The 16,247-nt window shown below is 32.9% G+C and overlaps 1 protein-coding gene across 1 annotated transcript; it reads left to right on the forward strand.

Annotated features, from left to right (window-relative positions):
* The first annotated feature begins 496 nt into the window (after positions 1-496).
* On the forward strand, positions 497-2,875 carry LOC18427539 (RING/U-box superfamily protein). The gene has a single exon (XM_006836588.4). The coding sequence runs from the start codon at positions 1,528-1,530 to the stop codon at positions 2,707-2,709; it is 1,182 nt and encodes a 393-aa protein (XP_006836651.1). The 5' UTR covers positions 497-1,527; the 3' UTR covers positions 2,710-2,875.
* Positions 2,876-16,247: the final 13,372 nt, after the last annotated feature.

Here is a 16,247-nt window from a genome sequence, read left to right on the forward strand (position 1 = left end):
TTATTTTAATGTTCAAGAGCCTATTTATAATATTGTGACTCAAATCATCCCAAGCATCGACTCAAATTTGATGCCTGAGAGTAGGGGTCGCGTGTACTTTATATGTTATGGTAAAGCTTTCCCAATGTTAATAGGGGATAATTTAACCTATATTGTAAGGGGTTTCAACCTCTTAAATGATATTTTTCTTCAAAGAAAAAATATCCTAATATTAATATAAACTGTCTAAACTTTTAGACAATCATATCTAAGTGTTTAGAAATCCAAATCTATTCCTTTTAAATACTTGTAACAGTAATTCTCATGTGGATTCCAAAATTTTACAGCCACAAAATACTCTTAAACAATCCACCTGGGGGATAATCATGTAATTTCCTCCAGCAAATGGACCTGCCATCCCCTCCAATTCAGGTGTCGCACGTGCACAAGCACGTGCCACGGCCATGCCTAATAGATTCTAACATTTCTATTTTGTTTTCCCATATTTACATTTTTTTTTTCCATTTCTACCCCGTGGCGTGTAATTTAATAATACGAATTTGATGGTAAAGAAGATTGTGAAATAACAAAAAATTGAAAAATAAACTAAAAAATGAATTTATGGATGAGAGAGAAAATGCATTTTATTTTATAAAAAATTGTTGTTGGATTCAAGTTTTGAGGATTTTTCCATCTAAAGATTTGTTGATTTGTTGATTTGTTCATCATCTAACATTTTAAAAAGTTGATTTTAAAATTCAAAAGAATAATTCTAAAAGAATAATTTTTTTTCGCTTTTTCCTTTTCCATACATCTTTTTACCGAGCTTTCCTTTATCTTTATACCTGTGATTCCACGGTAAACACTATGCAATTTAGATTGTAAATGTGTCACATGGCAAGCATTTAAACATAAAACCCCAAGGCTTGACTTTTAGGGTTTCTTCAAACTTACACTCATTAGCCTTGATATCTCCGCTCTTTTTCCTGCAATAACAGTGAATCTCCATTAATGGTGGAATTTGCAAAAGAAACTACCTGTGAAGTGCAGCCCTGAGCTTCATTGAAGGGGGCCTTCTTCATTGCGAGCTTGTTCTCTGACAGCTACTCCGAGCTTCTTTAATGGCAGATTTGCATAGGAATCACTGAAACATAGGCGAGGACTGCATTGTGGAGAACCTGAGCTCCGTTAGTGGCGTATTTGCAGAGGAATCTGTGAACAGAGGGGACCAATCTTACTTGTTTGCAGAGAAATCAGTTGAGTTTCGTAAGAGCAACTCGGGGCTTCATTAATGGCGGATTTGCACGGGACGCTTTGAACGGGAACGACCAGTGTGACCTTTTTTGCAGAGAATGAATTGGGTATTGTAAGAACAGCTTGGAGCTTTACTACTGGCGGATTTGCAGTGAAATCTCTGATCATAGGAGCGAAAAAAATCGAATTTTTGCGGAGAAAAACTGACGTGTTTTATATAACAACTTGGGGTGCTGCATTAATGGCTGATTATCCAAGAAATATCTGAAACAGTGGTGAAAAGTTTGCAGAGAAATGAGTTGGGTTTTCTCAGAAAGCAAGCGAAGCTTAATCTCAAGCTTCATCCCTCCTAGCCCACCTCCTCAACCAGAGGTCTTTCATGGCTTCCTCCACCAAAACCAGTTGAACCCATCTCCTTATAACTTCCAAAAAGAACAATCAACCAGCAAAATAAGCCCTGCTGTTCTCTTCATTATAGTAATTTTAGCAGTGGTTTTCTTCATCTCTGGCTTGCTCCACCTCCTCGTTCGATTTCTTCTTAGGCCCCAATCTCCATCCCCAAGAGAACCAGAGCTCTCAGACTCTGCAAATACTTTTCAAGGTCAATTGCAACAACTCTTTAATCTCCATGATTCAGGTGTTGATCAAGCTTTCATTGATGCATTACCAGTTTTCATTTATAAAGCAATAATGGGTTCAGAAACAGAGCCCCCATTCGATTGTGCAGTGTGCTTATGCGAGTTCGGGAGCGAAGATAAGCTTCGATTGCTCCCAAATTGTAGCCATGCTTTCCATCTGGACTGCATCGATACATGGTTACTCTCTCACTCTACATGCCCACTTTGTAGGGGGAGCATCTCCTCTGATTTCCATGGAGTTTTCATTCCTTCTTTCGGGGACGAAATTGGGGTTTCTAGAGAAAGAGAGAACGGTTTAGAGGAAGTGGTTGCAGGTGGTGACAGTGGAGGTGATCAGGGATTTCAAAAGCAAGTGGAAATTGGGGTAGAGAGAGAGAGTGAGCAAAGGGTAGAAAGAGAAGAGATTGTTGATGTTCCAGAGCAAAGAGTTTTTCCGGTAAAGCTAGGAAAGTTCAGGAGCTTGAACAACAATGGGGCGTTAGAGAGAGAAAGTGGGAATAGCAGTGGGGTTCTAGAGAGAGAAAGTGGGAGCAGCAGTGGGGTTCTAGAGAGAGAAAGTGGGAGTAGTGGTAGCTGCAGCATGGATGCGAGGCGATGTTATTCAATGGGGTCTTTCCAGTATGTTTTGGGGACAAATGATCTTAGAGTTGCAGTCACTCCTGCAAAAAAGATGAGAATTCCAGCCAATCTAGAGAGTCGAAATTGCGACCTAGAAGCGAAGAAGCTCAGCAATGCCGGAAAGTTCGAGAGCTTCTCAGTGTCGAAGATTTGGCAATGGTCGAAGAAAGATAAATGTTCGAGTTCAGAAGAAAGGATAGGAGGATTATTTAAACTGTAAGTGAAATTACAGTGATGGATTGTTTCAGATTTAGATATTAGATAAATGTGTCTATAGATCAAATTTTATGCAGCATACCTTTATCTGGTATGTGTTTTCTTTTCTCCCATTTTTAGCTTTATTATTTTTGCGGACTGTCTTAATGTAAAATCAGAGATTTGTAGTCTTCTTCTTCCTTCATCTGTTTTTCATGGTTTCCCTGATTTCTCTTTGCAGTTCGAGTGCTAATTTAAGAGAGAGAAAACACAGGAGTGAGAAAAACTCATATGAGAGAGAAACTAAATATTGATGAGTTTTGTTTTGATTTGTGATCCACATGGGTACCAATATAAAAAAGCTGTTGAGTAGCTGTTAGGTCACTTGTTAATGGAAGTAAGAGAGGAGAGAGAAAGAAGAGAGAGAGAGAGAGAGAATTGTGTTAATTGATTGTGGATGTCTTAATCAAGGCTTTGCATAATCAATGGGAGCTGGTGGGGGGGTTACATAATGAATACCAACCCCGCCGGTGCTTAAAAAGTTTGGAAAAGGTCAAATGTTCCAAGATTATGGACTCTTATTGCCTAGAGAGAGAGAGAGAGAGAAAGAGAGAGAGAGAAAAATAGAGAGAGAGAGGGAGGGAGTGAATCACTTAAAATAGACATCTGACCAAATTGGTAGATAGAAATGTGTCACTTCTCTATAATCTATCAAATTGGAGGAAAGAGATGGAGCTTTCTTGATCGATTCAACTTAGATTCATTCACCAGATCGTAAAATGAGATTATATCTGCAATCGTCATTGGAAGCTTGTGATTGTATTTAGACAATTAACCATAAGCTAATCATGTTGCAGATGCACTTGTAAAATATACCACGAGATGCTCAAAAGTTAAAATCTAGTGCTCCCATCACCCAACTTCAAAATCTGGCGCTCAGATTACCAGACTTTTCGGACTGTCAAATATAGTTTGTATGAATGTCCACGAGTGAGCCGTGCGAAAAAGTCTTCCGTTTCTTTAAAGAGACTCATGTGTTCATTGATTAATAGGAATATACAAACAAATTTTTTTAATATTGACAAATACAAATGACATTAATAAAAACAAATCACATACCTATAATATACCCAAATTTGAAAAAATCTAAAAAGTGCCTATAGGTGAAATGCTATAGTGTTTCACCACCGCCACAGACTTACTATGTTTATGGCAGTTTATTGAACGGGCATGTAACGAACAGTGTGTGCCATCCGTTGCGGTTCTGCATGAATTTTTTACTGCCACAGACCTAGTATGTTTATGACGGTACTATTGTGTACGGAAGCTATAAACCCGACGTGTTAATTTTTTGGTAAATAAAGTACGAGAAATAGAGCATGAAACACATACACAAGAACACAAATATTTCCGTGGTTCGCCCCAGAATGGCTATATCCACGAGCATGGCAAATTGAAATTCACTATACCAATAAAAATTACAACAAAGATTTTGAAATAAAGAGTTACCTCTTTAAATCTCGATAAAAACCCAAGTCGAGCAAATCCAACGATAAGCTGACTTTCTCTCTAACTGAAAGGGGGAAACAACCCAAAATCTCTACCTGTTTCTCTACAAGAAACAAGCATCTCAATCTCCAGAAACAAGCCTCTCAATTTCAATGAGTCTACAAGAGACATCATCGCAATATTTTTATCAATAGGAAGCTCTCTTCTCTCTAAGAGGAAACCCTCTCTCTCTAAGAAGAAACCTTCCTTAGGAAGCTCTATTCTCTCTAAGAGAAAACTTTGCATTTTATGTATACGAGGCCTTGCCCCCTTCTCTTTCTAGAAGAACTACCTTTCTCATATGGTAACCCAAATAAGACACACAAATTCTCTACACTTTCATCTCACATATATATATATATATATATATATATATATATATATATAAGATTAGGAATCCATACTAAATAAAAAACTTTCTATTGATGTTATACATATCTCAAAAAACTAAGTGATATATTCAAAAGTTCTAATTCTATAGGATTTATATTTCCTTTAAAAAACTTATCAATATCAATCTCAACCTCAATCCTACGTAATATAAGAATATCTCAATCCCACATAATATAGGATTTCTTTATGTGGCTAATTTTGGATAGCATCAAATCCGACCAGAATCGTCATGGACATGCTATGTCCGTAACGGTCGAAAAACGCACGCCGTCCAATTTTTTCAGACGGCGATTGGCCTATAGGCGAAATCACTGTAGCATTTCGCCCATAGGCGTTGCGTAGATACTTCTCCCAAATTTACCATAAAATACAAAATATTATACCTATCCTTCTTATATATACTAATTATAATGTAGACCTTCCATATTAACTGGGTAGACAATATATATTTTTGTTTTCACAAGAGGCACCTTTAATTTTTGTCGAAAGAGGTAGTTTTGGTATCGAAAATATTATGATAGCTTCATAATTTATGATCAACCTAATTATAAAATTTAAAATTTTAAAACTGAATTGATGCAAATTGAGCAGATCTATAAACATTTCAAAATCTTGTAAATAAATAGTACAAATAACTTATTACAAGATTAATTATATTTAAGATTTGAAATTTTTTTTTTCTTTTTTCATACTATACACCTCGAAATCAAGATAATCAATTAGAAGGAAATCAAGGTGATCAATTAGAAGGTTTTTCAAACTTCATAACACCCTTTTCTACAATATTAGATTCCAACCTTATATAAGCTTTTTTCCTTTATACAAAGTGGGACAAAAGTGGACTTCTTTCAAAATTGGTTAAGAGAGAGGCCTGTGTGTATTACAAACTTTGGGCTTTTAATAAAAGTTGGCCCTTAAGCTAAAAGTGGCTTGTTATGTCCAAAAGTTTTGTTTCTTCCTTCTTTTTCAGTCTTAAAGCTAGTGTTTTGGGTGGACGGAACAAAAGAGCGCCATGCGTCAAAGAGAAATGGATTTGCATTTCCATTCTTTGAAAAAGCATATATTCCACCACAATCGTGTAAATCATGTTCCCAAAGAAGAAAATCCACGAAAGGGAAAACCATTATCATTACTTTCTAGTTCCCTCCAAAATATACCCCATCATGGTTTCCATTTCTAGTTCCCCTCAAAATATACACCATCATGGTTTCCACCGCTCATTTTAAAAAACTACCTGTCCAAGTTGCCATCTGGAGATAACAAATTCCTGTTTGAGGAACCCTAAATTCTCTGAATTCGTCGTGTTTTGTTCAAATCTTTTTAGTTCGGAATTTCATCGAGTCAGATTAATCGAATGGAAATCGGACCTTTGGAGATTAAGGAGCTGATTCCAGTTCTTATATCGGTGTTCAATGATTTTATTCAACTTAATTAGGTACAAGACATGAATCGTCTTAACTGTCGATGATTAACTGTCTGTCATCGAAGTGGATGGCTATAGATAATAGTCACCAAGCAACGTCAAACTTGAATATGGCTTATCCTGCAGTGATTTAGAGCCGTATTTTGAAAATAAATATTTGATAAGCCATTGAAGTCAAACTACCCTTAATGCAATGTTTTGGAAACCATAGAGTGAATTATTGTATACTATGAGGGAGTCAATATTACTTTTAGTAATCAGATGTGAAATCTGATTGTTTAATAATTAAAAATATTTTATATTGTTCAACAAATTTTGATTTATACTTTATGCTTAATCAACAACTTATCCCCAGCAACTTAATATTATATTTAACGGTCAATAATGATTGTGACTTCTTTCCACTAAAAGTAAATAAGTTTGATAATTTACATTTGCATATTAAAAAAGAGATCTTAGCATAATGATACAATCTTACTAGAAACAATTAAGTCATGCATAAAAAGGACAATGTTATTGAGGGGTGCAGTTGGCATACAGATGCATCTGTAGCTGTAGAGGTAAGGTGCACCTTCAACTGTTATCATGGTATATAATTTTGATGTAAAATGTTTTTAAGATTATCTCAAAATCTATTTTTCTATCTAATTATAAAATTTTAAACTTCAAAAATAGTTAAAATCAAGTAGATCTATAAACATATGAAAATCTTGAAAATGGATGGTGTAGATAATATATTGTAAAATGCACTATTTCTGAGACTTAAAATCTTTTTATTTTTCATGGTCATACGTCTCGATGTCGAGATGATCAATCAAAGGGTTTTTCAACACTAAAACTATCTTTTCCAATGGATTTTTGAGGGACATCAGCAGTTCTACATTATAAGGGTGCATCCTTATATAAACTTTTTCCTTTATTGAGGCACTGGAATTTCTTATACTGATCCAAAAATATATAAAGAGCATGTATACTATCCTCCCTCGGGAACATAGTTTACTTCTACTCCATTCGTCACATGACCAACTTTGGAGGATTTTGTGAATTTGAAATATTGGTAACCACCTTAGAATCACTCGATGATTATTCAAAAAAAAAAAAATTGAAATTTGACTTTTCTAACGCTTAGATCGCACCCTCTAAAATTGGACGGTTTCTATTTAATCTTAAGAGTTATTTTTTCTGTGCTTAAAGGGTACAATTAGGGAAAAAAATTTAATTCAGGTTAGAATATGTATTAAAGAGGTTACATCCCCAAAATTTGGGATCTTAAAACAAATCCTAAGTGGTGTTTTACCTTAGAAGTAAATAGACAATATATTCCTGATGGAGTAGAATATCTTTTGGCATAGAATATCTTTTGACATATAAATATATTTCACTAATCAAAAGATCCATTAGTGATACAAATCTGGTAGCTACTTGAAAATAAACAACTCAGATAGAATGTTACCAATATTAAGAAAAAGAAAAAGAAAAAGAAAAAAAATAAAAGAAAAAAGAATAAAAAGAGATAATATGCTATAATATGTATTATTTTCAGCGTTTAGAGTTTGAAATTTTATTTTATTTTTCATATTCATTGTCCTCTAAATCAAGATAAAATAAAATAAATAAATAACTATTCCCCCTGACTTCGATCTTCTTGAGCTAACCTTTTCCTGTGAACTCTAACCTTCTCTATTATGACATTTGCTTTTTTTCGTTGTGGCCACGTTTCCCAATTTTCGGATAGGTTTCAAACTCGGAGTAATTGTGGAAAGAAATCCATAACGACCCCGGTTTAAGATGTGACAGAAGTCGTTTGAGAGAGCCACTTCCATGCCTATGTTCAAAAAGGAAAACCTATCAACCACTAGTCGTCCTTAGCAGTTCAAAAGAAAAACCAACATCCATTTCTCTCACAAAGCAAAGTGATGTTCTCTAGACTAATGATTAGTGAGAGAAAGAGAGATACAGCCCTTCCTCTATTTCCATTTGTTTTTACTTTTTAGGGTGACAGAGAGACTTACAAAAAGATAGAGACCTAGTTTTTGGGCACATCTAGTATTGGTGAAAATGCTCCTTTGAAAATATCTTAATATAAAAGTTCTATTTTATGTGATTAGGCGCATAAGTTTTTTCATACTGATTGGTCCTAATGTATTGAGAAAAAACTTCAACATCAAATCACATAGGAGTTATTTTATATAGAAATACTTTTATAAGGGTATTTTCATGCATACCAAAGGTTAGTTTTGAGAGAGAGACTCTATGTTGTTCTAATATGCAAGCACGACATGATACGAATGCTTTTGAAAAATGTGGTTTTGTTTGTTGGGTTTATGTGACCTCTAAAAGCCTTATGAGAGCTTGTATGAACATTATATATAGTGAAATATAAACTCAGTGGGAGTGTGGTCCTCTTGTGGATCATATTAAAAAAATTTAATTTATCGATACTCAGACTTGGCTTGACGTGCTAGGCCAGTCGAGTTAGAAAATAAGGTATTTGGGCATAGAGATAAAACCGAGGAGGGTTAGTGGGTTCGCCATTGATGAGGTTCGAAGTATGCCCAGATGAGAGCCGATGTACTGTGCGACCCTTGTGTGTGATGAATAATCTATAGAGATATGATTGAAACTTCATCGTTGTATCATCACACGACATGCACATCGATAGTTGTACTGAGATAATAATTCATCATTGAAGATGAAGTGTGTACATGTGTGAGAGATTAACCATATGCACCATAGAGTCATGGTTGTATCATGGTCTAGCAGATCATGATTTGTCTCTAGAGGAGAACCTGAAATCCACATACTGGAATTACATCCCCTAGCCAATTGATTGACTTTGGCGGTCCAATCATGGGCACCTGCATTTGACTGTGGGTCATGGGAACTGCTGGGTAAGTATGAGAAAGCTAGTGTTGATCGTGGTCCACATTTGAAGGTGAAGTGCTCATGTGCATTGATATATTCTTAGACCATATGAATCATTTTCCTTTCAAAGTATTTAATTTTGTTATTAAAATATATGATTTTTATAATTGTTATTTGAATTATTCTAAATCTCTGAATATTTTATTTATCAAATTTGAATTTACAAAAATAGAGATATTGATTTAAATATTCAAATAATTATTTTATATTTTTTAAAAATATAAAAATACTATAATTGCATGGGAGGCCCATTACGACCTTAGTGCCCACCATAGCAAATTAGGTGGGGCCCATTATGTGCCACAAAGGGTGGCATGCCCCACCTAGGTAACTCGTTTCTAAAAAGCAGGTGCTCTTTTCTTGTCGAACAAAAAAGATGTATTTGGTAAGCTTGAGCCTTGTAGAGATTTTGAATCATATTTTTAATATGTGTGAAAAGGTTTAGCATAAAATAATTATCATATATTAATTTTTTATTTGAATTAATTGATGAAAAAGTGGTTTAGGAAGTGGGTGATAATAGTTCTAACACCTTCTATATGTTGTTGATGGCTCATCTATGAAATAGACGGCTCATATCTCTCCTCCACAAGTTACCCAAGATCAATGATGCATATTCAATCTCACATGAATGGTAAGCCAAAAAAAACCTTAAGAAACCTTAATCTTGATCAAGCACTATAAAAAATGGATTGTCTCTACCCAAAATCTCTACACCTTATCTTTCTATCTCTCTCTCTTAACCAATCAAAGGGGCATGCCCCACTTAGAATATCTCTATCTTACGAAAGTTTCTCTCTCTCATGAAAGCTCAAAGTAGGCACACCCTACTCTCTCATCTTTGATATCTCTCACTCTCACATTATGAAAGAACCTAAAGGTTTAAGCTATTGAGAGTTGTCAGCTCTCTGATGGTATCTCTCTCATGATCTCTCATCTCTCATTGGGGTTTAGACTATAGGGTTGTGGTAAAAAAGAGAAGCATCTTTATCAAACTAGGTTACTAAGGCGATTTGTAAAATATTGATTTTGCCTACATTTTATCTCTTTTTATAAAGCTTCATTATTTTTTAAATAAACGAATTTGGGAGAAAACATGCATCATCCAATTCAAATATTTATCATGCCAATTTTGTAAGAAAAGTTCAAATTTGCGGTTGTTTGGACGTGTTTTGAAACCAAACCTCTATCTGGCATTCCCACTTTTATTGAGGGGTATTTTTGTTATATGAAATAGCCTTTTAAGGAGCGTATGGTAGAGAGAGAAAATATAAAAAACATATAGAGAAGTTTTGGGAGATAAATGTATTGTACTCAATATCATCGAAATTTCTTTGATGCGACAAAGTTGGTCAATGGAGATAAAGAAAAAAGTCAATTGATGGTAGTATTGTAGTATGAAATTTTTTTTTATGGATAGTGAATGAATTTTTGCTCCTTACCTATGGATGTAGTCAATTTTAGATGAACCCTATATAAAATGGTATGTTCCTTCTATTTTTTATTGTGTTATGATTCGGTGATTTTTCATTTTATTAGTTTTTTATATATATATATTTTCCCCTATTCTATCACATTATTGTCATTCGAATTTTATTTTGGTGTTGAATTTGTTATCGTGGGGAACTCACTACATGAAGTAGGGATTTGGATTACCCCCATATGCCAACAGGATGCCACAATAAGAAAATACCATACAATCATCGTTGTTAAACTGTAAGATGCCTTAAGAGTTTAAGTGAAAAGAAGACTAATATGATCTTGCCGGGTATATATATATGAAAAAAAATACTGAGATCCCACTAGCTCATATAAATAGATGAGCCCAATAGTTGATATTGAATTTGGGCCGATCTAACAGTTACGACTTCATTTCGTATTTGAATTTGAATATTTTTTTTACGAATTCAAATAACTTAAAATTTTAGATGTTCATTATTCTCATCAAGGTACACCTAATAAAAATATTTAAAAAATAATTCGTAAAAATTAAATTGACAAAAATACCCCCAAAACATTTCAGGCATATGTTAGTTATTTTATTTCTTGCAAATCATTTTTTTGATATTTTTATTAGATTCTCCTATTTTTGAAGAACACACATATGAAATTTCAAGTTATTTGGATTTGTAAAAAAAAATTAAAATTAAAATATATAATGAGGTCGTGACCGTTAGATCAGCCCAGATTGAATTTGGGTCTCTGGGCTAATAAGTTCATCTGAGCTAGTGGGCTAATCTCAACATTTTTCTATAGTTAAGTTACCGTTTAAAATAATTTTTTAAACAAAAGTAATCATCTTTTTGATATATACACCCATTGCAACCCCTTCTAACTTACCTTTGTATTTTAACTCTATACAAACTTATATATATATATATATATATATATATATATATATATATGATATTCTTCGAATTGTATATCGACTGGTGTGGGTTTAGTATGATACATTCTTTGTATAGAAGTCGGTCTCCATTTTTTTCCATAGTCTATTTTATTAATTTTCGAAATTTCTTCTTCTTTAAAATTATTTTCGATTTAGGTAATCATGTCTTCATGTTCAGATTGTTCTTGAAGCATCATAGCTAGTGATTGTTCTATTATTATTTTTCCTTTTCCTTTTTCCTTATCTTTAATTTCTAGATGAGATAATTTTGCGATTAACTGATCTATTAATTCGTTATTTTCCTCCTTATCTTTGAAAGTAAATCTTTCCATATTTATTTACGGAGGTGGTTTAAACAGTACTCTTTTTTTAGTTTCTTCTGATTTTATCTAAGGCTGTCTAATAATATTCTCTATCCTAGTAACTTGCTTTCCTTTAGTTTGTAAATAAAGATTTGTATAATTATTTCTATAAGATGAGGTAGTAATTCTATTTTGTGTATATGTTCTCCTAGGATTATTTTATAAGGAGTAGCTCTGGTTTCTAAATTTTCTCCTTTTATTTGAATATTTTTTTCAGGAGGATATATTCTGGTTATGTCTCCATCCTTAGTATGAAAGACTCTATATTGGTTTTCTAAGGTATATATTTCATCAAATTTTGGAATAGATATCCCTTTTTCATTTAGGGTTACTTTTAACCATTCAAAGAACCCTATAGTTTGCTTATTTCTTTTTAGAAATTTATTATATTTTTTATGGATAGCATCTATTATTTCTTAGGAGAATTCATTCAAGTACCAATTTCTTATTTTTGAATTTTCTTCTGATAAATAGTCTTTTTTTAATAGTTCTAAATCTATTTTTTCCTTTCTTTGCAAAGTCATAACCTGAAAATCTAAATCTGAATAGGATAAATTACTATTATTGCTACTTGATGGATTATTGTTTGTTTGTTTATATTCTAGTATATGTATATTATTTCTAGTTCTTATTAATCCTTATAATTCTGGTTCTTCTTGTAAAGAAGAAGTTGAATGTCTAGAGGGTCCTATTAATATTTTGGGGTTTTTATTGAATTACCATCCTTAATATTTATTTTAGTTTTTCTATTATTATTAAATTGAATTTCTACTTCTCTATCTGGATGTTCTATTATCTGGTTGGGAGTCTTATTTATATGAGTTTTATATTGTTGATTTTCATTCTGAATGGACCAATCTTTCGGGAGTATTATTTGCGACCAATTTATTGTTTTAGGTACAATAGTATTCGATTTCTCAATATTTGTTTGGAAGAATACAGTATGTCCTTTCGTATCTACTTGTATTACATTTGGACATAATGTATTCATTATTTTATAGTAGATTCTATATACTAAGGCTATATTTTGAGACCCTGGGTTCATATCAAATCCTTGAGTTTTCAAATTGAGAGTTAAAACTTTTAGTATATTTGGATCACTAAAAGACACCGAGTAATTTGGGAAACAATTAAAATAGACAGGACCTGAGCAGAGACTAGATTCTACTGTCCCTAATAAAGAGTCTGAAAACTTATTGTGTCTATTATCTCTTAAACATAATAAGATAGAATAATTCAAGCCTAATTAATAGCGACTTGAATAAGTCCAATGTGAAGATATTGATATCCTTTTTCTTTATGAGACTGTATTACTTTGTTAGATAATAGTTGGAAATTTTCTTGTTCACTGTGAACCGATAGACTCTGTTCAACTTTTTTATAGCATAGCCTGTTTTCAGTTCAAAGGCTCCCTTTTTATAAACATCAGTAATTGGTACCTTAGGAATATTCCAGTTCTGAATTTGTTGTTCTATTTTTTCTATTACAATTTCTTCCTTATTTTTTATCCTTCGAGTGTTACTTGCAGAAGATATTGTCTTATTGGATAGGTTTCTGAGAAAATTTTCCATTGAAGTTACGGATGATTCTCTAGACAACCTTATACGTCTTTTACTCCCTCAGCGGCTCCTCTTGGCCTAAACGGGACACTGACTGGGCGTCAAGGAGTTCAACTCTCAGACTAACTTCCTAATGGAATAATTTTTTTAGATTCCTACCTTCTAAGATATTATAATCAACTTATAGCAATCTAAAGATAAAAATATTGTTTGGCTCTGATACCAATAGAGACCCAGAATCTATAATTTCAGTATTTTTATCTATTTCATACAGCTATCTCTAAAATATTTTAATCAATTTAAATAATATAAGGATAACTAATAAAATATTCTAAGGAACCTAAAGTATACTAGAGCAAGTAGTATTATAATTAAAGAGAAGGGAGCAATATCTAACAAAATCCAACTAGTATAGGTAGTTGCAAATATTTTTATGCTAAAAATAAATTTCAATTGCATAGGAACATAACAGATTCAGAATAAATACAGAGGGTAAATACAGAGACAGATTCAGAATAAGCACAGAGTCAGAGAGTAAATACAGAGACAGTAAAACTCACTGGTTACAAATGCAAAAGCTAGCGAAAATCTTCCATTCATCAGGATAGTAGCTTGGTAAGGAACCGATATTACAATCACACATTATTCACAAAAGATGGTTTATCATACCATCTGTTTTTACATAGTATAAACAAGCATTAATAAGAAAAAGAAGTAGGGAACGGAAAACAATACCGTTAACTATCTGTATCAGAAGATAGTTACCCGAGATACAAACAACAGAGTATTCTGATTTACAGTAGAGATCTATACAAGCAGGCTTCAAAAGGATTTACAAGAAGAGAAAGAGAATGAGAAGAAAGAAGGACTGATGATTTTTCAGACGATTTCCAGACAATAGTCTTCAACTGTCTTGAATGATGAACTTCTTCACCTTTTATAGCTCATGGACGCGAGATGCTTATCAATTGTTTTGTATTTGTGTTTACAGGTGGACGCCTTGTTTGACAGCTGGTAAGTGCCCTTTGGAAAGATTCGTCGGTGGAGAAGGACAGGTTTGGACTAGAGTGTCGGTTGAGAGGGCTTCTTTGGACTGGAGAGTCAGCGTAGAGGGACAGGTGGATAGTCTTCACTGTGGCTATCAGGACAGGTAGCAAGTACGGAGATTCTTCACTGTAGCAATTTTGTATTTTTGTGTCGGCCAATATTCTTCTAGAAGTTCGGCCAGGTTTTCATTTGGGCTTAATAGAGAGTTGGCTTCTGTGAAAATCGATGAGTAGTCTGCAATTTTTCACTTTCTGTTTCATTCGTGCTCTGTGAAGACATATTTTCTGCTTCAACTTCTTCTTCAAATATTTGTAATAATTATTTTTCCAGTTCTTCTTTTGTTGCTTTGGGATGTTGTTTCCTCACTTTTCTTATATACTTCGAGAAATTATTTGGGTCATCGGTTTGAAATATGCTTGGCTGAGAATTTGGAGGTATTCTCTTCATCTTTATTTTTTCTGGTTCTAAATTCTTCTTATCAAAGACATCCCGCCACTTTATAAAAATTTTCTTTCCTAATTGTGGAATATAATTATTGACCATATTTTTTGAAATCCCATATTCCCATTTCAATATCCATGGAATATGGTATATTGCCATAAAGTACAGATGATGATCAATATTTGGGTCCCTTCCATTATATTCTACAAACTTGGCTTGTGATATTTGTAATTTTTCTAGTAAGATCTAGGATCCTGATCCCCAAATCAGGAACCAACTTCTAAACCAAGTTGGAAATGGCTGTATAACAGTTATTTTGAATTGAATATATCAAGTATGGGAATTATTCATATTTTGTAGGGCAAATATTTTCTGCCATGCATCTATATATTCCGAATATCTATAATATTATTTTGAAACTCTTGTGCCTGGAGTTTCTTTGTTCTAGCAGGATCATGTCCCCAATCATCATACGATAATATTTGTCTTATTTGTAATTTTGAATATGCCACCATATTAGTTTTTTTATGATAGAAATGGACTAGAGAAATTGAACATGTTTCTAACAAAATAGCTTCGCACCACTCTCTTGTTTTATTTCCATTATAAGGGTTAAGATGTTTTAATAGCTAAAGGTTTGCTAGTTTATTCGGGTCAGCAGTAGCATGTTCATCATCAATAACAATATCTATTAGAAATGCAGTTTTATATCTATCATTTTCATTAATTTGTATTTGCCAATATCCTGATTTGAAATCAAATTTTGAAAATATACAAGGATTTAATAATCTATCTAATAAATCTTTTTTATTAGGTATAGGATATCTTATCCGTTTTAATGCTTTATTAAGAGGTTTATAATTTATTACTAATCTTGGAACTCCTCTTTCTTTTTCGGCATTATTTTCTACATAGAAGGCTGCACAACTCCAGGGTAAAGAACTTTTTCTTATTAAATTTTTCTTAAGGAGTTCATCTATTTCTTTTTTACAAATTTCTAAAAGTTTAGAGTTCATTTGTATTGGTCGTGCTTTTGTAGGTATTTTATTTTCTTTAAATTCATATTCATAGGGTAGGTTTACTATATGTTTCTTTCTATTCCAAAAAGCATTTGGTAATTCACTATAGACTTCGTTTTCTATTTGTGATTTTATTTTTAAAAATTTTTCTTTTATTTCAAGAAGCATTAAGCTTTCTTCAACAGCTTTATATTTTATTTCTTCTTTTAATTGATATAGGAAATTTTTCTTATTTTCAACTTTTTGTTTTATATTATTTATTTCTTTTATCTTTGGTTTGTCTATAAAATCAAACCTTATTTCATTGCCATCTATATTAGATTATATCCCATTACTATCAATTGTTAAAGGATAAAGTATGCTTAAAAATGGTGTTCCTAGAATAACTGCTTGATTTAGTCCTTTAACCATTATAAAGGGTAATTCAAAACAATTTCCATAGTTACAAACGGTTGCA

The sequence above is a fragment of the Amborella trichopoda genome, chromosome 10, assembly GCF_054954075.1.
Source record: "Amborella trichopoda isolate Santa Cruz 75 chromosome 10, AtrichopodaSantaCruz75HAP2 v2.0, whole genome shotgun sequence".
NCBI classification, from domain to species: domain Eukaryota; kingdom Viridiplantae; phylum Streptophyta; class Magnoliopsida; order Amborellales; family Amborellaceae; genus Amborella; species Amborella trichopoda.

Bases quoted from the DNA above. Each gene is read 5' to 3' on its own strand.
- LOC18427539 (XM_006836588.4), top strand. From the start codon at position 1,528: ATGAGTTGGGTTTTCTCAGAAAGCAAGCGAAGCTTAATCTCAAGCTTC.